This window comes from Kryptolebias marmoratus, linkage group LG4 (assembly GCF_001649575.2).
Source record: "Kryptolebias marmoratus isolate JLee-2015 linkage group LG4, ASM164957v2, whole genome shotgun sequence".
NCBI lineage: Eukaryota > Metazoa > Chordata > Actinopteri > Cyprinodontiformes > Rivulidae > Kryptolebias > Kryptolebias marmoratus.
In genome coordinates this window covers 17,698,810-17,721,474 of record NC_051433.1, presented here as the reverse complement: position 1 = coordinate 17,721,474, position 22,665 = coordinate 17,698,810, and the positions used below count along the sequence as shown (strand labels likewise).

The following is a 22,665-nucleotide window of genomic DNA, read 5'->3' as shown; positions in this document are numbered from 1 at the left end:
CAGGTGAAAATCAAAATAAAGGTTAGAGTGCATTGAAAGCTAAAATAACTATTAATCATGAGATGTTTAAGTAGTATTACTCTGATGTGTGTATCTTTCAAACACTTCAGTGCTGTACCCGTGAAAACACTGCTGCACGTGTTCAGTGTCACATTACCAGTATCAGAATTTTTATTAGAAAAACCCATTTCTTTTTCTTTTAGCTCGCAGTAAAAGTTTTATTTCTCTCGTTGAAAGATGTCGAGCTCTGACAGATGACTGAACGAGACCCAACGAGGAGTCCAGCGCGGCAAAGTCCTCTGCAACAGCCTGTTTCACACCACTGCAGCTGACACAGATAAATCTGAAACACAGCTCTCCTGCTGCACACGTGCAGGAAACACAGACGGTATCGAACATCCGTGAACGATTGGTAAGCCCAGCCAAGAACTCCGATTATTCTGCACGTTCAGGGGGAAAAATTTCAAGTGGCTGGCTTGTCTTTATGGCAACGCACCTTTTCCTCATGCCAGCTGGTGGATCTATGAAATGTGTGTTTGCGAAATCCTGGCCAATTTAAACAGTTTTGTTACGCCAAAGAAAGGAGGGCTGGGGGGATTAGTTCATGCAGCTTCAAAGCCAAATATAGAAAACTCAAGCGAGGGATTATAGAAACATCAAAGTGTTAAAATGAGAATGGAGGAAATGGGTGCAGCATCATCTTCCACCGCTCCTCCTCTTCTTTGCTTTGGGTCTTTTTTCATGGAGGGAGGTCACATGATGCCCACGATGGAACAATAGACTACTAGACTGAATTGGGGTCAAATACATCTGAGTTTGAGCTCGATAACAAGGCTTTTAGAAAGATGAGTGAGATACGTATATTATCACCAGAAATGATGTCTTCTGCCCCTTCACACGTTCGACTTCAAAACCATAACATTCAGCGTTTGAAAATATGCCCAGAAAGGTTGTGGCCCATTACATTTATGACTCATCCTCATGGTTTGAGGCCAGGGTCGAATGGATTAGCTCCAAAAATTCAAATGATGTCAGTGAATTTGTGTGTATCTGTGAGCAGCAAGGCATCGAATCAGAGCTGGTGGGGGGGCGAGGGTGAGAAGCTGCTACCCTGACTGTGTCTGACGGAACCCGAGGGCGGCTGGAACGGTTCTATTTCAACGCCTCTTATGCGTTTTGGGCGTTGTTAATTGAACTAAAGCCTGGGATTATGTTGCAGTTTTACAAATGCATTATTAGAATACCTTCAGGGTCTTATAACCCACGCGCAGCGCGGTTACGAAATGCGCTTTTCACATGAAGAGGTGGTGGAAAAAAAACAAAAAAAAAGGTCTCCAAGAGAGGATTTGAAAACCGTAAACATCCCGGAAGATGAATGCAGGGAGAGTTACCATATTTTTTTTAAGAAAACAGAGCAGCCCAGTTATGTAACTGTGTATTTGAGTAAGTCTTAAAAGTTTGCTGGGTGTGTGTTTTTGTGTGTGTGTGTGTTGTCCCAGTTGCTGTTGTCCTGCAGATCTGGGAGGATTGCAGCTTTATCCTCATAACTGGATGGTAATCTTGTGTGGAATCCAGCATTGCTCTGGCTGTACAGCACAAACACTGACACCTACACACACACACACACACACACACACACACTGTTGTACTCATAAGCTCCTCTTTGGCTGCACAAAATGGGCTTATCGAACATGCAATCAGTTCTGATCTATATTTACATCATAAAAGGGATTGTTTTTTTGTTTTCTGTCGCAGTTCAAGATTCACAGAGACGTCTGTTGTGAACACAAAACAAATTTTCGTTGTTAAAGCACGATCTGGATCTGCCTGCTGTTGGCAAATAGTTCACAGGAGTGTGTTTGTGTCATGTTGGGGGGGAGGTATTACATGCAGATATGCAAACTGTTGGGCAATTTTGATCATTTCTAAATTTGGAAAACCGGTGCTGGCATGAGTGAACGAGGATTTGAAAAAGGAAAAAACAAAAACAAACTGGAGTTCTTTATGTTATAGAACATCGCCGGCAGCGTGCTAAATGTGCTTCCATTTTGCGTGGATAATTCAAATCAGTTAGACAGAAACCCTGCATGCAACAGAATGTAACAGGAAGCTGCACGGAGGATGGAAACCCAATAAATTTATCTCATGAAAGGAGCATAAAGAGAGAGAGAGAGAGAAACTGAGAGGAAAAGGGAATCGTGTTTGACTCAACAAAGAGAAGCAGTTTCCCCTTTTGAAGAAATGTGACTCTGACGAGGGAAGAGCGTTCGTTGCGTGCCACTTCCCGTTTAAACCCGGAGGAATCAACTCCACCTAGCACATAATAACCCTCTGACAAGGTGTCGACCTTTGACCCTGAGGTGTTCAGGAACAGCCTTCAGATGTGGCTGCAGCAGCACAGAGCCTGCAGAACAGGCCTCTGTAATGGGTTTTTAATCTCTGCTGTGGGTGTGTCGCTGGGCGGGGCCAAATCTGGTTTACAGGCGCGCTGATTGGTTTGCATTTCTCAACGAGGGCGGGGTTAAACGAGCCATTGGCTGGACGTTTTGTCAATTCTCTGTGATTATGCTGCTTTCAAGGGCCTCAGGTACTATCTAAATATGGTAGAAAAACCTATTTTTTCTGCACTTTGACATCCATTTTCTCAAACAGGCTTAAAGTAAATCACACAGTTTAAAAGAATCTGTCATTTATCTAATATATTTCATTTTACTGTGTTGGTTTGATGCATTTTTATTAACAGTAGCTATTTTACAAAACTCTAAAGCAGCCAAATCATTAAACTTCGCTGCAAAACAAATACATAAATAAAATGTATTCTGACTGACTTTATAGATAAATCTGACAAATTACTTACTTATTAGCTTTATAATGGTCAACTTTATCATTATAAACCACTGCCATGAGAGGGGGCTACCATATGATATCTGATGTGTTTGTTTGTCCATCTGTTAGGAAAATATCTCATGAACCAGTGATTTTAATGAAACTCTCAGTAAGTAATCAATGGATGTCCATCTAAACCTAATGCAAGATGGCCACCACAGCTAATCAACCTTAGCCAACACAAACATGGCCATAACTCGGTCAGTTTTACAGATATTGAGCTCAAATTTGATGTGGTAGTAGCTGAGAGTCATTCGCCGCACATAATCTGCTAACAGCTCGTGCAACATTTCTGTTTAAAACTTCTTTCATTTTGGCATGACATAAACACTTTCTACTAGCATGTGTTTTGCATTAGTGGAACAAAGGCAGCAGGAGCAGGGTGTAGTTCGTCAACTAAGCAAACATTTGTAGCACGTTTAAACACTGTAGCGCGTAAACAAGGGGTTTTAGCTGATTGTATTAAATTGTAAACTCGTTCATGTGTGAAATAATCGAGCTGTAAGTTTTGAAGCGAACGCTTTGTGAGATTTCCGACGGCTCCTGAAGGCAGCACCCCCTCCCCTGCTGCTCACGGTCTCAGCGCTCAGTCAGCGCGATCGCCCAGAGAAGCGCTGCGCTTGCAGAGGGGCGCACGCACACACAACATGCTTCACTTTTACGCAGCTCAAACAGGATGTAGCGGCTGAAGCAGACCACGGAAGGAGAGCCAGACGAGATAGAAAGAAAGAAAGAAGAAGAAAGAAAGAAAATCAGCGGGCTGAACACTGCGATGTGACAAACGGCGGGCGCACGGAAATGACCGCCTCAGCGGGGGAGAGGAAGACGAGAGGAGTCCCGATGAGGCGCCTCGCCGCCGGCAGGTCTTGACGGCTGCTCCCGCTGACCTGAGACACCCACCCCGCCGCCGCAGCGCTCGGCTCAGACACCGGAAAACGCGACGCAACGCGCGGACCCGAAACGCTCCTCAACCTTGAGCTCGACCATGGCGAGCCAGGGCGACTGCTGTGTGAAGGTTGCGTTGAGGTAAGCCCCCTGTCTGCTGGAAATCAGACCATATTGTGTCCGTGGCTCTCTGTGAGACCACTCCAATGCATCCCGTAGCATCATTTTAAGAATAATATTTAACACCCCTTAATGTCTCTGCTCACTGTAGGGTGCAGAGAACATTGGTCCTTCTCGTTTTGCAATGTGTGGGTGGTGCTCTGCACTTTGATGAGGCCAAAACGTGTGCGAGCCATGCGATTTCCATGAGACTGATTTCATGTGATGAGGCGAGACTTCTTTCTGCTCAGCATCTTGCAGCAGGTCTCATTCATGACGTCAAGTCACCAGTACAGCTGCATTCAGGTGCAGGGAGGTGAATGGGCGTTTCTCCCCCAAATCAGTTTTTTTTTTTTTTTTTGCATAATTATTCCTACAGACAGTTACCTGCATTCTCACCTGAACAGCTGTAGTCAACACCTCCTGTCATGTGCACGTTTGGGTGAGCACAAAGTGCAGGATGTTGGTGTTTTTTCTCAGATAAAATGAGCACAAAGAGATGCTCTCCTCCAGACCTGTACCATCCAGCGCCTGTGTTGGAAACACACCCAAAAGCCCTGCCAGCGCAGCTGCCTTTGAATTGATATGAGCAGGTCTTTCAGACGTGTGAGCTAAAAATAATTGCAGATTCAAAGGCTTCTTGTGAATGCGCTTTTATGTGTTGGCACTCGCTGGGTGTTTGCATCGGAAATTGGCTAGACAGGACTGATTTGTTTTGTTGTTTCTTTTTTTTTTTTTGTCTTTGTGTAGAGCTGAAGCAGGAATATAACAGACCTGCTCAGAACTCCTAAAACTTTGTCACATCCATCAGAGAAATCTAGCTGCTTGTCTTTTTTGAGAGGCCTTTAAGAGCGTTAATATGCAGGAGTTGAAAGGTGGATTAATTCTGCAAACGTAAACCAACTACAGCATTGTGAAATGTGACAATCCTTCATCGGGGACTAATTTGAGACTTATTGGTTGAACTCAGGTGGTGTGTGTGTGTGTGGGGGGGGTGGGGGTTGGTCCTGTAGAGCTGCTCAGTGAAGATGAGACCTGAACGCGGTGCCTCCATCTCCCCAGGGCACGTCTCAGTGTTTAGTCACAGAGTCAACCTCACCTCTAACTGTAACAGGAAGTTGAGCTGCTGTCATAAAAAGTGAAAGAAGAAGCTCTACATTATGGGGAAACCGTCTGAGCATTCATCTGATATCCTTGATATCTGACGTCATTTACCTATACTAGTTAGATAGTTATACTAGTTAATTTCTCTGCATGGGTTGAACAAACGCTCATACTAGTAGCAGTGTTTTTGCCAACTAGTGGCACTTCTTTTCTGACTAGTGTGACCAAAAAGCCAACATGTCGGCTGCACTAGTGGCCCACAAGTCCCAACCAGTTGGCTTTTCATGCACTGCTGGACCAAACTAGTAAATGTCTGTGTAAGACTAGGTAACTAGTAAGCTTCAAAAACTTCATAAAGCCAGCTCGTCAATACAACGTCTGCCTACAGGTGCTGTAAGTGACAGTCAGATGTGTCTACTAAGTAACTAGTATGCCCAAAATGTTTACTTGTTAACTAGTAAGGTTCAAAATATTTCCCATAAACAGTAGGGAGACTGTTTTTTTTTCCTCATTATTAGTTAACTTATGGGGTCAAACATGCAACTAGTTAACTGGTAGTTTATTCTGATCATAATAGTTCATTGTTATACTTAAAATATGTTAACAAGTTAACTATCCCTTTTAAGTTATTTAATAGTTAAGTAGCAAGGTCCAAAATATTTACTGTAAACTCTAGTGAGACTGATTTTTCTGTTAGTAGTTAACTTGTGAGGTCAATCAACAGACAAAGCCTGTTCTGACCTTACTTGGTAACAAGTACACTTTAAAATGGTAAACTACTGAACTAGTTCCACTAAAATATTTACCAGTTATTTTGTGTAGTTCAAAATATTAAAATACCCCATGTAGTTGGAAAAAAGTGCCACTAATTGGATTACCGTAAATCTTTTTACTAGTTAAAGTGTTTGTTCAGCTGGTGCAGAGAAGTCAGGCCAGTGGAGAAAAATGACTTGATAAAATGGATATCAGATAAATGATTTAACTGTTTGCTTTAATACAGACCACATGATGTGCTTGAATCAAACATTCGCACTAAAAAACGATGCTTTTGTTTTTAGCTCTGCAACTTATCTTTTAAAGATTAAGGCGTATTTCATAATGTTGCGACCTACCAAACCTAAAGGAGGGTCAAATCAGCATCGAGGGCTTTATAATCAGAACAGCGTCATTAAACGTGTTTAATTAGTCTGATCGTCAGCAGAGTTTTTTGTAATTATACGACCCGTCTGGTGCCGGAGCTCAAACTGCTCCCTTTTCATCATGTCTGACCTATATTTACATCCCCCTGTGAGTGCCACAAAATGTGTCTGCGCCTTTCACAGGAAATGGGAAACGGGCAAATAAACACACGGAGAAGGACAACTTCCTGCCGCATGAGAAGCGGTTTCCCCCCCCCCCAACAAACCATCCGAGCTTCTTTTTCTTCTCCCTGAGAAAGTCGTCCGCTGATAAGACGGGACAGTGTTTAATTGCTCCCATGCGGCGTTACCCTCGAGCTAAAAAAACAAAACAAAAACCCATACAGAGTGTGTATTTTAGTTTATGTGAGTATGCATTAGGAGGCTGTTGAGGTTGAACCAACACATCAGCTGAAGTCACCGGCGTCCTCTTCCTCAGCGTCTGCTCTGCCTCCCAGAAACAATGTCTCAGTGACACGGCCTACAATCCTGCATTCAGACTTGACTGCCTGAGGAATGGATCATATGCACACACACTCTCATGCTGAATCTGCAACGCAGTCACGTCAGACATGGCCACATGCATGTAACGTAGCGGCGGCTGAACGGCGCTCGGCTTCTTTATGCGGCTGCGTTCAGCTTAGTTTGATGCAAACCGTCTATAAGCACAAGAGGACCCATTTGAACCCTCGTACTCAATCACATGGAGTTTAACCTGCTGCCTTTCTCTGCTGATTGTCTACTGAGCGCTTTATTTGGCTCCATCTTAAAAGCTTTACATTAGAACTCAACCTGAGTGATTGTGAGCTGCCATAAATGTCAATAATTCAGCTTCTAGGTGCACGCTGACCGAAACTTGACATGAGCATCTTGCAGAATTCCTCTTGCATATTGATCTGTTCCTTCTTTTGTGTCGCTTATTCATTTCACACCAGTGAGCGACTCGTCTCGCACCAAACTGCTCAGTCAGCCTCCACGGCGGTGTGTATAAATAGACACAAAGGCAAATCTGTTTAGCGTTGTTTTGGTGTCTGAACTTGTGCCCACCGCCCTGAAGCTCTCACCTTCACAGACTTCCCATCCTTGCAGGGGAGTCGGAGAAGAGCCGAGCTCTGTGCGCCCTTGTGCTGTTGTGGTTTGAGAGGATAAAAGTAAGGAGGCAGAATTTAAAAAAAAAATGCAAACGGAGCATAAAATATTCAGTGTTCTTTGCCAGCCCACAGGTGGATGAGCGGGGCATTACAAGACGTTATGACGCACAGCCTTTTTAGCTAAAAGGCTACGGGAGCTCAGCTGATGAGGCAGTGATCGAACAGCAATAAACAGGCCTGTTCAGGCATTTTTTTTTTTATTATCATTATAAACCCACTCATTTTCTCTACTGGCTTCCAAACAAGAGCATAATACAGCTGCGGAAGGGGCTCCTCACAGCTGATACACAAAGGCTTTTAAAGGGGGGAGAAACAAGTGGTGGCGTTTTGTTGTTGGACATTTGTCTCGTGGAGGCTACTAGTCTCGCCTGTTTCCTGTGTGTGTTAATAGTTTGCCACACAGGCTCTGTCTGGGTTACATGCCTCCCATAGGGAAAGAGGAGGTGCGTGTGTGTGTTACTATTTAAATGGCCGGTGGGAAAAAAAGTCTAGGTTATCAGCTGTACAGCGCTGTAGCCACAGGTCAAAGGGTTGCGCTGCTTCAGCATAATCGCCTCATGAAAGCATTCTTACACTTGGTCTTGATAGTCCCCCTTCTCCTCCCTCTCCCCCCCACCCCCTCAGTAAACCAGCCTCTTTCAGATTCACGGTCGCAGGTTGGCAGTAAACGAGGGAATGTGTCAATGGGAGTTGCCACTGAGGTTGTTGCTAATCAGTGATTTGGACCAGAGGGAGGGAAGAGGCGCAGGAAACGTGGCAGAGCACACGCCCGAACTGGCCTCCTGCAGCTGCGCATCACTTCCTCCTTGCCCAGTGGGGGGGTCACATGTTTTTTTATGGTAGATAAATGTTTGGGACATTCCGAGGTCTTTGCTTGACAGTTGAAGTTAGGCGGGAAAAGACGGAAGAGGACAAGACACGCAACATGCGTACGGTCCGAACTGAGACTCTCTGCTCGGCACATTTCGACCCACGGGTGAACGGGTTTTGTAGAGTTGCTCTTGCTGCGTCTCCACCTTCGACATTTGACAGTTCCACGTGAATGTGGCAGGGGTGGGAAATGAGCTGTGAGCATGTGCCGCTGAGTTATAAAAACCTCTGACAGAAGACTTTGAGGTTGATAACAGTTGCATAGGTAAACCTGTAAACAAAACAGTAAAGTACAATATTGAAGTTCAGTCAAGATCTTTTATATCAGTTTAGGTGTTTTTATTTTCTTCCTTATCTGTTTTCTTAAAGTAGAATGATTTTTTTCTGGCATTAGAAGGTTTGTGTAGGAGATTGTGGCTGATTAAAAGGGTGTTAAAGGTCAGCAGAACCACTTCAACAGTGAGGTTTTCAAGATGCACTTCTTAACATTTGTTCCTAAACTCCTGACACGTCTGCTGTTTACTTTGCTCGGGTCATTAGATTTTGTTTCTGATCATCAAGGAGGAGATATGTGTGTGCTACGCGTAAAGACAAGATTAAATCTGTTGCTTTCCAGCCATCGATCCACATACTTGAGTCTTGGTTGTGTAAGCGGTCTCTTGATGAACTTCTCCTGATTCAGTGCATCATTACTCCCAAATGGTGTGCTGCTGTTGCAGAATAACTTCCTGTAAGGCTTCTGCTGAACTATCCGCGCTTCCTGTTCACTTCCTGCTTTGTGGGCCGTTGATGTCGACACGATTCAGTCGGGACCGAAAGGTTTTGAAGAACCAGTGCCTTTTAATGACACTGTTTTGGCAGCGTTCTGCTGCTCTGATGCCTTTTCTGGGCTAAAACTGGACAATGCACATTCTAAAGGGTGTCCTTCTTGTTCCTTTATTGCAACGCATCATTTTAAACGTCCCTTTGAGTGCTTCTCCTCATGCTTGACTGCACTTTGAGTGAAATAATGAGCAAAACTGTGACCAAAATGCTGGAATGGAACCAGCTTCATGTTCATCTCTCTGCTTCTTCTACCTCCTACTTCATCCACATGAACGCAGAAACGCGCACAGAGATGCGTGCTTATTTTAATTCGGTCGTTTGAATTCAGCGGAGGAATGAATGGCGCTTCAGTCTTACTCCGAATTTGAATTTTACTGTTATCAGTCTCATCATGTCAGCTCCTATTTAGTCCTATTTAACATTATTTATGCAGCTTAGACACAAGCAAACCCTGTCTTGTGGCTCACGTGGCCAGAGCAGGAAATAATGAATTGTTTTATGTGGTCTGCATTTTGTTTTTAATAAACTGCATGCATGTGTTTGCATTGTTGTGGTCATCTAGAAGAAGCTCTGTTCCTGTCTGTTGAAGGGGAGGCCTTTAAACAGACCGCCTCTTGGGGTGAGCGTAGACAGAGGACACAGTGTGGATGAGTCTGATGTCACTGCAGCTCTTTGTGCAATTTGCTGAGCTTGCACACACACACACATGTTCACATAAGGGTAACGAGGATGAGGTGCAGGTTATAGTTTTAGAGACTCCGGCCGAATGGAAGGGCATAAAGAAAGCCGCGAGGCGTGTGGAGTCCATTTCTGTTGTTGTCTTTGTTTTGTAAACTGCCCTTCCTCCCCCTAAAAGGAGCGATGCTTCCTTCAATTCACCACAGCTAAAACAAAGACAAATCAAAAAGGCGGAGAGACAGAGGAGGGTGGTGAGCTGAAGGACTGGGAGGTGGGGGTGGAAATAAGAGCAAGTGTCTTGTTAATCGTCAATAGGTCTACTGTAGCGCACCAATATGCGCTGTGTGCGAGTCTGAGCGTCGAGAATATGAATAATTTGGGCGCAGCTGCACGCGATAGCCATTTTCCCGTAGAGAGAAGAAGAGGCGGAGAAACGGAAGCCCTCAGGTGTTCTGTCTAGACTGTAAAGAGTTGATTTACTTCTCTGTTTTAATGTCAGCTGGTCTTTTTAAACAAACAAACCAACCAAAAAAATAGGTATTCTCTTCTGCTTTTCAGTCTGCAAACTGGAAATATCACATGACTCGTCAGAATGTGTCAAATACAAGAGTTTAATTGCTTCTTACTGATATTACACCGTTTTTATACTGTATATATTAATTTTAAAGCATGTACACGACTGCAAACACATTTTGTCAGCGTCTGTTGAGTAAATATAAAGAGATAGTGTGTGTGTGTGTGTGTGTGTGTGTGTGTGTGTGTGTGTGTTGCTGACCAGCTGGTCCATAATCACCAACATTAAGTAGCTTAATCATGACTGGGGTCTGTGTCTCCATGTCTGTTTTGGGTCAGTGTGTCTGATTGTAGGGAGGTGTCAGCTTTAAAACAGCTGAAATAGAAAATAATTACCTGATTATGTGAAATATCATTACTTTATGGCTTATATATATTTTGTCCAGACAAATTGTAAACGCCACTGCTTAAAAACTGGGATTCTCCTACCGTTTGGCTTCTGATTCGCAAATGTTAACAAATGCTGACATGGTAAATATAATGTTGGTTAAAGTTCAGGCTGGATTGCAAGTTTTTTATGAGAGCAGTACTGCTACTATTTATTTTGTACAGCTAGGTTATCTTTTGGTAAAAATACATATTAGCCAGAACCCCAAAATTGGTGTTGTATGTTGGTCATCGACTGCCTGATTTCTGAAGATCTGCATCTGCTATGGAAAAACTTAAATTGGTTGACTTCTACCTGAGGTCGGCTGGTTTTTAATCTAGGGCAGTTCTGTAACCAGTCGCACCTGTTCAGTGAACGTCTGCGTTGTATCTTGGAGCTCGAAGCTTCAGAACCGATCTAAGAAGAGAGGTGGAGGGTCGTGTAGTGGAGTCAAGTGGCTTATTCCTGGACCTGAAACGGACACTTTGAAAAAAGCTGCTCATTTGCGATGGATAAATGAGCTTTATTCTGTTTCTGTGACATTTTAACCGAAGCTTGTTAACATATCAGTTGGACCTCAGGAAATTGTATCAACATTTGGGGAAAAGAAGGAAATTAACTTTCTGTTTGAAGGTTAATTTCCTTGAATGCAAAGTATATGTCATGATTCAAGAAGCATACTCACACAAGTCTTATAACAGAAAATTACCCTCAAAATAACCCAAAAATTCAACTTGTTGTGATGCCTGCTTCATATTCTCTGTATAATCAATATTGCAAGGTCAGTTTTTATTTGATCTTTTACATAAACTACACTTGAGGTTTGATATTAAAGAGAATACACGTGCGCGCAGACCCAACATGGAAGGCTTCAGCCCTCGGCTACGTTCAAATACCTACAGCCAAACAGAGAGATGCCGGCTGACTGCATTAGCACTCGTGCTAAATGTTGTCTGACAGTATGGAGGCAGGGTGGGTGGTAATGCTAACCAGCCCTCCAGGGAGGCGGACAGACGAGCAGAGTCATCGGAGCAGTCTGCCACACATGTTTGAGCTCTGCGGTCGGGAGAAAATGGGATTTTTGTGTAATTTGGCAATTAGTTCAATGATGAGGTTGGATTTTTGATGTATCCATATTTCTTTTTTTGCCTTTAAATATAGGAAACACTATAATTAATTCACTATTATTGAAACATCACGTCTGGACAATAAATTTCACATGCAAGAATAAATTTAAACACTTCACAAATTCACAATGAGTTTCACATAAATTAATTTGTACAATGGTTAAAAACTGGATGAAGAATTGGAAAAAGAAAAAAATCTTCTTGGCGCCATTTGGCTTTTAAATGTTTGTGTAAACCATGTCTCTCAGTCCCACATTAGCCAGTCTCATTTAGGTGTTAGTCCTTCAGGTAAATAAATTTCCAATCCTGTAAACAAATCTTTGGGTTTCTGTAGAGCATTCACAGAAAAAGGTTTTCCTATCCTCTTTCGGGTTGTTGAAACTAATTAGAATCAAAAAGTGATGGATCTTCACCGACCTTGACAAGACTGCCTGTCATAAAAATGTAGGAGAGAGAAGCTAATTTGATTCTTTGTCATGCCTTCACCTCCCCCCATGGAGCTGCAGACAGAGCAGATGAGAGGGGGATGGAGGGGAAATGAGGAAGAGGAAGAGGAGGAGGAATTGGGGTAGGGATTGACCCAGAATTGACTCCTTTGATATGGACGGATGTGCTCTGATAACGCTCCGTGATGCTCATCGGAGACCGACTGATTAGCTTTTTCTATTTGACAGCAGCGAGAAGTTAGTTTCTTGCTGAGTGACGGCAGTCTTTTATCTGATAGTCTTAGCAGTATGAGTAACTGTAAAATATGTTGGTTATTTTCACATAAATTATTCCTTTCTATCAGCCAGCTAGGAAAATCTTTGTTAGCCTTTTACCAGACTTTTTTACATTCGTGGTTTATTGTTTTCCACACAGCTTCGTCCCACTTTACGTGGACTTATTTGTAATAAAATAGAAATAATAAAGACCCTCAAATGTTTTAAATATTTTTGAAAAAATGCTACATTTTGCCTCTGTTCTTCAAACATCTGTTCATTTAGTTTCAAGGACATACAACTACAATAAACCCTTTGGTGCGCTTTGAAAGGCTTTAATCTTCTGACCCCAGTTTGTATATTTTGAAAATTGATTTCCGACCTAGATTACAGAGATTCCTGTTCATTTAGTCAATACTCCTCGAAGATATCAGTCGGCTTGGCTCCTGCGCTTCAGATAATGTGCGCCAGCTCTGCCCTTGAAGTCCGCCTCGGTTGAGAAAACGCTCACGTTAACATCCATGAACCAGTTCACTCAGTTGTTCTCCAGAGTTTGACGCTGCATGGCACCACAGACAGTCAAACCAATGTTCAGAGGGCTGGAGAACCCCCGCTCGCTCTTATCGCTGATTACCAATCGTCAGCAGTGCCTCGGGCCACAGGGTCGCCAGTCTGTGAGGTTAGTTTGATAGATAAGGCTAACACAAAGGAGGATGTGAGTATTGGGTCACATGTATTGAATGTCTGTGTGTGAGGGTGAATAAACTGCTCATACAATAGTGCATGAAAACGTAGAAAACAATTACTGGCTTCCATTTGATGACCAGCCCAAAGTGTTTAGAGGTCAGATTGATGACCTGAAACAAGCTGAAGTAATAATTTTAGTCTGTTCACAATAAACCACGACTAGGTATGGAGGAAGACCAAAGGGAGTACAATAATCCACAAGAAAGCAATCGTTGCCAGGCCTAATATTTTCAACAATTTTCGTTGGTAAGGAAAGAAATTTTTGAGCAGAATCTGTCATTCAGCTTCAGAGAACTCGCCTTGAAAATGAAGGTCTTGTTTTCCTCAGCAGGAAAATGACCTGAAGCTCACAACCAGCTTAAAAGGAAGAGAGACGGTTTTAACTTGGCCGGCACTGAGTCCTGACCTAAATCCCACTGAAACCTGTTAAAAGCATCTGCGGGACTCCTGGAAATTTCAACAAGCTTCAAAGTGAGGCTTCTGCTGGTCATGCCAGTTTTGGATCAGAACCCAAACTTACTGCTTATGTCCCTCCATAAGAGCTTAATTCAGCAATCTACGCAGCCATTACTGTGGTTTATAGAGAGCACTAGTGCCGTAAAGCTAGATTCTTTTAAATTATTCCTGCCCTAACTTAATTTGCCCTCATCTGCTTGATCTCCAGAAATGGCAAAAGGACACTGAAAACCTAATTACAGTGCGAGTTAATGGTGGTTGATTTTCAGCTACCATGGGCTGATAAGCTATACAAAGGGTGGTCCAAAGCTGTCTAGGCGTATGGGCAGGTCAGTACAGTCAAAATGAAGCTCAAAAAATGTAAGTGAAGTTTAGGCTTGCTGCATGACTGGTGAGACTGCCAGCAAAGGAGGACGTTGAGGGTATGAAACGCCAAAAAATGTAAAGTTTCCTTCCTTTTTAGAGTAAAATCAGGCTTTAAAATTGGTGTGCAACTGTATTAGAAAATTTCCTGAAATTCACATTTTGATAAAGCAACCACATTTTACATTCTGCACCTGCATTGCATCGTTCCGTGGATGCTCCCACTGATTATTTACCTCCATTGTTCACTTAGTTTCTTCTTTCTCCCTGGTATTCTGTTAAATCAGAGCCCAAGCTAGCAAAGTGGCCTCTCTCTTTCACCCCCCCTCTCTGCCCATCCAGTTTAATTTGATGCCATTTTACAGTATGTCTTTTAGAGCTAACAAGGCAATTTCAGCTATTCCTTCTGAGAGAGTTGAACCAGCATCTGAAATTATGAATGTGTTTTTGGCCACAGGCCCGCTGGCCTGCTGTGATGTCGAGTCCACGAAGAGGATTGGACGCCCGAGTGTCACAGATTTTGGAGTGAATGGCCCGCTTCTATAACCCGCCATGACAGAGACTGTGTTATTTCATTTATGCACGGACACTCAGCTGATTACAATAAGAGCGTAGCACACACATTTATGGGAAAAGTGTCTTGAGTTGATTGTGATGGATGGAGCAGCAGACAGATGGAGAGCTGAGAGAGTCAACTGGATGAAGAGAGACAGTTGATGGTTTTATGTGCAGAATCACTGCAGTTAGCTGATCCAGAAAATCAATGTCAGCACTGATTAAATGGGCGGCAGCACAGAAGGGCCTACTGTAGCTCGATATTCAAAATCTTTCAGCCTCAACGTGCTTGTAGGTTTTTGTCAGATAGCAGGAAGTTTGTAAAGAGCAGGGCATTTAGTGAAAAGCTCTGAGAGGTTTTCATTAGGCTTAGTGTTTATTTACATAAAACTGTTAATAGAAAATCCTAATTTCTCAGTCAGTAAGAAAACACTGAGTAATTACACAGCAACTGTTTACCATGTTCAGGATGCTAATAAGTACATTTATGTGGTGAATAAATGTAGCTATGAGGTGGAAGTTTGATCTAATAAGTAGATACATTGCCATAGAATAGATAGTTTTAAAATCAAATGTTTATTGTGCCAATATTTTAGTAAACTAAAATCAAATGCCATCAAAACTGCAATCACTTTTTACAGCTTTATCTTGTCCTTTTGGACAAATTATCAAATAATCAAGATTGAAAATATCAAATCTGCTTGTTGGCATTGTAATAATTTAACGTCCTGAGGTCAGCATGTAGTTAAGGTAGTACAGAACAGCTCCCCACAAGCTTTTTTCTGAATTATATGCTGGATAAATTGATATATGTATTATTTCTGCTTAGATTTATAAATTCAAACTGTGTTAAATCCTGCATTTTTGGACAAAGCTGTGACCATCTGATCTCGAAACGAACACATTTCTGTTCTGCTCCCCTGTTTTCATCCATTCATTCTACTTAGTCATTTTGTTTTGACCTTAACAGCCGTTGGTCTGCCTCCCCTCCATCCATTCCCGCTCCTCAGGGCCTCTCTCATTTCGTCCCAGAGACACTGATATGCCCAGAGCTCCTAACCCGAAATAGGCCGAGGTAATTTCCTGAGTTCTCATGGCGTTTCATGTCAAACGTGCACTGCTCTCCTTGAATCGCTGTTTCATCCGCCCTCTCTTATTCTCATTTTCACTCTTTCTCATTTTGTCCTTCATAAAAGAGGCGGCCACAGCAAGAGGACGTCAGAAAGATAAATTGTTCATCGGGCATTCAGTTGCTCCACCTCCACAGCTTTTCAGAAGTTTTGTATCAGGTGTACGTATGACAAAAACTGCTGCTATCGGATTTACCCTCATGTCTTGGATTAACATAGGATGTTTGCAGAACAATTATAACCCGGGTTAAATCCAGAGGTGTCTTTATTGCTTGTTACGCACCCATTTCTCTCCACCCTTTGTACGTTTATCTCAAACAAAACTTGAAAAATAAAAAAGGCCTTTATTTCATTACTGTTCAGTTAATATTTCATTCCTGTGTTGATCATAGTTCATCAGACTGTGGAACCTTCAGTAAGAACTGTCTGAACAAATGAATTACGTGTTTTTGTATTTTTAAAGAAGACTTGTTCTCCTCGTCATACAGTTGAGAACTTCTGTGAAAGTATCTGCATGTAGTTATCTTTTCTTGGCTGCTGTGGGTTGTAGGTTTGATAGGCTCAAACAGGCAGCGATAAGAGCCCAGCTGGGTTTGTAAATCACAGACACACAGGACATTTACTTTATGTTGCCGTGTTTCCAGTTTTTATCTTGGAAATGATGCAAGTTTTTTTTTAGACTTTGCTTCCACAGTAAGCCAAAAATTTTCTAAAACAATCCATGCACGCTTCCTATAAAAGCTTTTTGAAAATATATGTTGCCACTGAGTTATCATTTTCTTACCGTCTATGTAGTAAGAAAATATAAATAGAATTTTTTTTTTTCCTCTTTTCTGAAAATACTGCTTGTCATTTATTTAGGCAGTGGAACAGACAAATGACCCCCAAATGGGTTAATCCTAATCTGAACACTTTTAATGACACAGCAGCAATCAGAGGTATAATACAGGCAAACAGAAGAGAACCAGATGGAGACACTATTCTCCTGTGTTTATGTAATCTCTGTGAGATTAGGTAATCTTTGTCAGGAAAAAAACAAAGCTCTAGTTAGTAAACCAAACTACAAACCTGTTACTGAAGCGCCCTTTAGGTGATCATTTTATATATTTTTGGATTGGACATACATTGAAATATCCACATTGCTGTACACTGTTATTTTATTATTGAAAGGGGTTTTGTGGTCATTTTTTAAATTCTATTTTATGTCATCTGCATACCATTTGACTTTAATTACTTTGTTGTCAGTACAGTTTTTCTTACACACCTCTTTCACAAAACAGGTCAGCTGTTCGGCCACACAGTCGAGCCCCTCTAAGATTCCTCTGGTTGTTCATGAATCACTAATGGAGCTGACCACTGCTTGCGACAGTGTGGGTTTTCATGAATGAGCGCAGCATCTTCGGAGGTGTGGAGTGTAACTCGGCCTCACTGACCCGGAGTTCCTCACATAAAATGTGTCTCTGACTTTTCTCATATTAAACCTTTTGTCTGGTTGGCTTCACAGACTATCTGTCATCGTTGTGTCAAACTTTCGAGCCGCAACGCCAGCTTACCTTTTCATGAGCTGACTGTGTTCTCGCTCGGGTGCTCGGAGGCACAACGGGTTGACTTACACACCCCATGCCACCTCGGCCCTTTCACAAATCACACCGAGACAGGGCGACAGCGACTCAGGCCTGGCTTGAAGTATTTTGTGAAAGGGCTTATTATTATCCTTGGCAGATAGCTGTCTCCCATTGTGGTGTTGACATAAAGGTAATTATCTTTAAATGTTTCAGAGCCTGAAGTGAAATATGTAAAGTTTGCATGGGGATTTTTGTTCTAAACTTTGAGTTTGGCAGTTGTTCAAGAAGCAATTTTATATAAGTGGTAATTTTAACATCAGTGGGATTGAATCTGTTATAAATGTAGATACTGTGCTTGTGATTTATTTCATAGCAAAGTGTTTATGACGAGCTGAGGCCGTGGTGTGTATGTGGAGACAACACCCAGCAGCTGACAGTGTGGTGGGGCTGTGGTTCAGCTGGAGCAGCACGGATCAATCCTGAAGCTGTGTGGAAGGGATGGTTCCCGTCAGCAGGTGACGACAGGCCCGGAGTTCGGAGGACAACACCTTAGTGTTTGGCAACTCCTCTTTGGAAGAAGAATGAAAGATTTTGTATCTTTGTAGAGTTTGTACTGGTTTAAAATGTTATTTTCCTTAAGAAGCGCTTAGGAAAATTTTATATTTGTAAAATTAGATCAAACTTAACTAAAATCTACAAAGTGTACTTTCCTAAGCTGAGCACATTTTCACTGCAAACACAAACCAGCTTTCCGTTTCCCACATTAGTGTTACAGTTTAGGCCATGATTGTGTTGTCACAAATCACACAGAGGCACACCTCAGGTTTTAGGAGTCCCAGGAGAAACATGCAGCATATAAATGTGAAAATAATCTTTTAGCTTTATATCCTTAAATGGATTATTCCATAAAATGGAAGACGAACATAAATAGAAAGAAACACTGATTAAGTAGATAATCATGTCGAGGTGATAATCATCTGTGGTGTCAAGTTTCACTGATCTAAATCAAAACGTGGTTTGAATTTAGTGCGGTTTGTTCTGAAACACAGCTGCTTGGAAGGTATTGATGAAAATAGCTTGTTTTGATTCTGAATGTAAAAAGGATTATCTAAACTAAAACAAAAAAAAGTATACTAAATAGTTCAAATAAAATACAATTTATATCATTCCTAAATTAAACGTATCAGGACATATTTCCCCATATGAAGAGATGTGCACATGTTGTAAATATACTGTATAAACAAATCATCCGCTTTCTGTGCCACGGAAGTACAAGACTGTGAATGGACACTACTGGTCGACATCTGGAAACTGCTTCCTCTGCTTTAGCTCATTTTCTAAGCCATCATTCATCCAAAGAAAACTTGGCAAATAAAGTTAATCAGGAGTTAAGAGACGATGCTCTGATACATTTTACATTCCTGTCTCTGATTCAGTACAGAGAATCAGGTGACAGTGGAGATATATTTATCATCGCTTCCAACGGGGTCTGGTTTGTTTTGAGGACAGCTATTTATTTTTCGGTGGACTGCTTCGTCATACAGAGATCGTTTTGTGCTCCTGCAGATGTCGTTCTGCCTCTCAGCTGTGAATATTTTTAAGCTTCTATGAAAGAACTGGAGGAGTGTTCATTGTTTTCACATGTTCACATGTATCCTGGAGCTATGGATTCCAGCTCCCACATACAACCCCCCCCCCATTCTGCTCCAATTAGGGGGTGCAGGGTAACTTTTAAATAATGACGTGCTATTTTCGCCATGCATTTCTAATATGGATCATCCTTATAATAAGCAGGTAAATATGGCAACACACTCACTCTTCCTTGGCTTATTTCATTACCTTGTTTCTTGTGTCTCTGTTGTTCTGATTATTAATATTCTTTACGTATGAAAGGAGTCTATTGGAAGGTCAAAGGTCAACAGATGGGTTGCTGGTGTATGGTTTTAAGTAGCAACTAATGCCAAGCTCCTCAAAGCTTGGTGTTAGACAAATTAGTAAGCAAACATTTCAAAATAGATGGTAAAAAAAAAAAAACGAAACTTTTTTTTGAGTGATTATTACTATTATGGTGTGATTAATAAATAAAATACCCAAACAATGAAACTTTGTGTTGACAATTAGGTCCTCTGTAGTTTTAACAGCAACAACAGAGGCTTTTTGTTTGGTATGCCTAAGGCATTTTGATTTTTTTTTGTCATTCTGTGACTTTCTTTCACCTGACTGACAAGAATAAAAGCCTTTGTGTTGAACCTCCTGGTTTACATCTGAATAACTTGTTTGAAAAAATAAAACACAACCTTATTTGTCTTTTTAAGCAATTTCTGTTAAAATTAGAACACGTCTAAGTCTTTCTGTTACTCCTAACAAAACATAAGTATATTAAAAAAAACAAAATGTAAACAACTGCCTTTCAATTTTCAAGGCATGCATCTGCACATAGTTAAGAACTGCATGTTAATCTGCAGTTAATATTTTGGAAATGAGACTTTGGCTGTTCCAAAACCAAAAAAACTTTAACAGTGTCTGGTTTTTGGTTTGAGTTGTATTTGCATGTAGAATTACTATTTTGTTTGTTTTGCTCAGCATGTTGTTAACATTTAACACAAGTTGCTTTATTAAAAAAATGTGGACAAGTAGCTAATTTGGCAACAATGGGGAGCATTAGTGAGAGTCTACAGCTCAGCTTTTTGCTGACAAACATAATGAAAAGTGGTGCAGCTGTGCAATGAAGAAGAACTAATTCACACACTCTGCCATGTCTTCACTGAAGAAACGGCTTCAGTATGAACAGAATGGCTGATTTCATACTTTCTTTCAAAAATATCAATGAAATATCATTTGATTCATATGCATGTAGACTCAGCAGGCCAGCATGTTGGGACGTTCTTTGTGGAGTTCACTTCAGTTCTTAAAGTTTATAAAAGCTACTTTTATCTGGACTCAATTGCAAAATTTAGCTTTCACTTCATGTAAGATTTACCAGTTTCATTATTATCGCCCACAGCTATAATGTGATGGTCTGTGTCCGTCTCTGTCTGTGTGCTTGTTTGTCTGTCTGTTAGCAAAATATCTCATGAGTCAATGTACAGATTTTATTAAAACTTATTGGACGTGTATCTGCAACTGATTAACTTTTAAAGTCGATCCAAATCAAGATGACCGTTGCAGCTAACTGACCTTAGCAAACACAAAAGCGTCTAAAATTCACGTAATTTTACACATATTGAGCTAAACTCTGGTGTGGTAGTAGCTGAGACTCACCTCCAGCATGGATCACATGACATATTTGTTTAAAACTTTGACATGTAAGGCGGTTGGTGTTATGCATTCCTTCAAGGAATGCGGCTACTTTCATTAATTTGATGCTTTCATTCTTGTTTTTGTCTTTTGGTTTTCTTGAGCAAGTTGCAAAATGATGTTTAAATGGTTTGTTGCCTTGCATATTTAAAAATGCCCATATGAATCGAATATTGGATCGCTTGGATAAACAAGCACACTCTTACACTCTTACTAATCGATTGTTTGCAGAAGAAGTTTATTTCTCTCATTTGTTCAGTTTATTTTAAACTCCATCTCAGGAGGGTAATATGTGACCCTTACATGAACTTTTGTCACAATCTTTCCTCTGGAATCAGCTGCCTGTATAATATCGCCGAGTGACAGAACCAAAACAGCAAAGATGTGGGAAAATAAAACCAAAACAATAACTTGTACAGTAAACCCTTGGTGAACCTGCAGGGTTATGTAATATTTATCAACTTTTCTAGATGACACCAGCTGTTTGTGCAACTTAAAGGACGATCCTAAATGCTAACATTTTTGAAAAGTTAGTTAAGACATTAACACATTTGCTTGGATGCTTGATCTGCCTCAGTCATTAAAAAGTGACCTTAAGGACAACTCTTCTCTATGTTGTTCCCATCCAAGACTTTCTTAGTTGCTCACAAGGCAGTTCATCTTTTTAAGTCAAATTCATGGGAGAATCTTAGAGGTTTTGGGAATTTTGATTCAGCTTTCCTGCTTTGTTAAACCTGATTTTAAAATAAAATCCATCCCACACTGCTGTTCTACTGATCAGAGCCTTTCCATGCAGATTGTTCATTCACTCAGTTGTTTTTTTTTTTTCCTTTTTCTACAAGTAAAAGTCAACTTGACACTTCCTGAATATCACGCTGACTATTGAGTTATCTGTCAACAGCTTTTGGATGTCTGTTCAATGGGAGGACGGGGATGGCCACAGGTGTTTGCATTTAAAACGGCTTTTAAGGAGCAGACAAAGCATTTGGCTGTGTGTTTTTCCATTAAGAGGGCGACACTTGGTCAGTGGGGGGAACAAAAGGGAGTCAGAGAGGGTGAGGAAGCGAGGTAGATAAGTAAAGTCCACACTAGTGATCAGTCTCCCCTGTTATCAGGAGGAAAAGGAAAGTGGAACAGGCCCTTTAACGGCCTCGGCTGTTTGGAGCTTTTACCCTGGTGGTCTGTTTTTATTGGCAGTAAACTGAGGCAGGGCTCAGAACAGAGGGAGGTGGAAAGATGGACAAGAGCACAAAAGACACTTTGCAGTGGACTGATCATAAAGTTAATACCACAGATAGCCGAGGAAAAAAGGGGTTGTGCCTTGTTCCGATTATTGTTCATTGAGAAAGTGAAGATGTTATGCTAAAGGACAAGTGTTAAATGGGAAGCAGCTTCCTCCACTGGCTCTGTGCCAGAGGACGGACAAGAGCGCTTTGAAACACTCACAGCTCGAGTGAATACTATTAACTCTGTCTTTGTGTGAGGGTGAGCGTGTGTGTGTGTGAGCATGTGTGTGTCCTAACTGAAGTGTTTACATTAGGGAAATGAACTCTGGCTATCACCGGCCTGTTCCTGAAGGTTGATTGAACATGAACACATGCATGCACAACGCTGCCAGCTTACACACGTAGCACTGCATATGCACAGGCCAAAAAAGGCTCTCGCTCATTATTGGAAGTGATCACACCATCTTGAATGTATTAGTCGCCCCTCCACCCCTTTTGGTGGTCGCAGAACGGGCATTTGTTTCAGGCTATTTCCTGGGATGCGAATGGACAGTCAGTCCTGTGTTGACTTTCAGGTGAAGATTAGTGCGTAAGTGGACACAATGGGGTGTTAAGATTTGCAGTTTGGGATTTCGGCGCCAACAGAATGTCATAAGTCACTGGTGTTAACGCCTGTGTGCGCTCATGCATGCAGTGGTAAGGGTTTAAGAAGTCTGTGCAGTTTCCTTGGAAAGTGGGCTGTCTTTAATCATGTGCAACAGAGGGAAGAGCATAAAACGCTTCTTCACGGCCTGATTTTGTGTTCACAGCTTGCAAAACTGT

The 22,665-nt window shown here is 41.6% G+C and overlaps 1 protein-coding gene across 5 annotated transcripts in view; it reads left to right on the top strand.

Annotated features, from left to right (window-relative positions):
• Positions 1–3,471: 3,471 nt before the first annotated feature.
• The window catches only part of kif21b (kinesin family member 21B), a 64,996-nt gene continuing 45,802 nt past the window's right edge, over positions 3,472–22,665 (top strand). For 3 of the 5 annotated variants that reach the window (XM_017434608.3, XM_017434605.3, XM_017434607.3), the window contains exon 1: positions 3,473–3,912. In XM_017434608.3, coding sequence (XP_017290097.1) covers positions 3,872–3,912 — 41 coding nt within the window. In that variant the 5' untranslated portion in view covers positions 3,473–3,871. Of the gene's footprint in view, positions 3,913–22,665 lie in introns of all 5 variants that reach the window. The other 2 variants (XM_025010185.2, XM_017434603.3) reach the window with 1 other exon arrangement.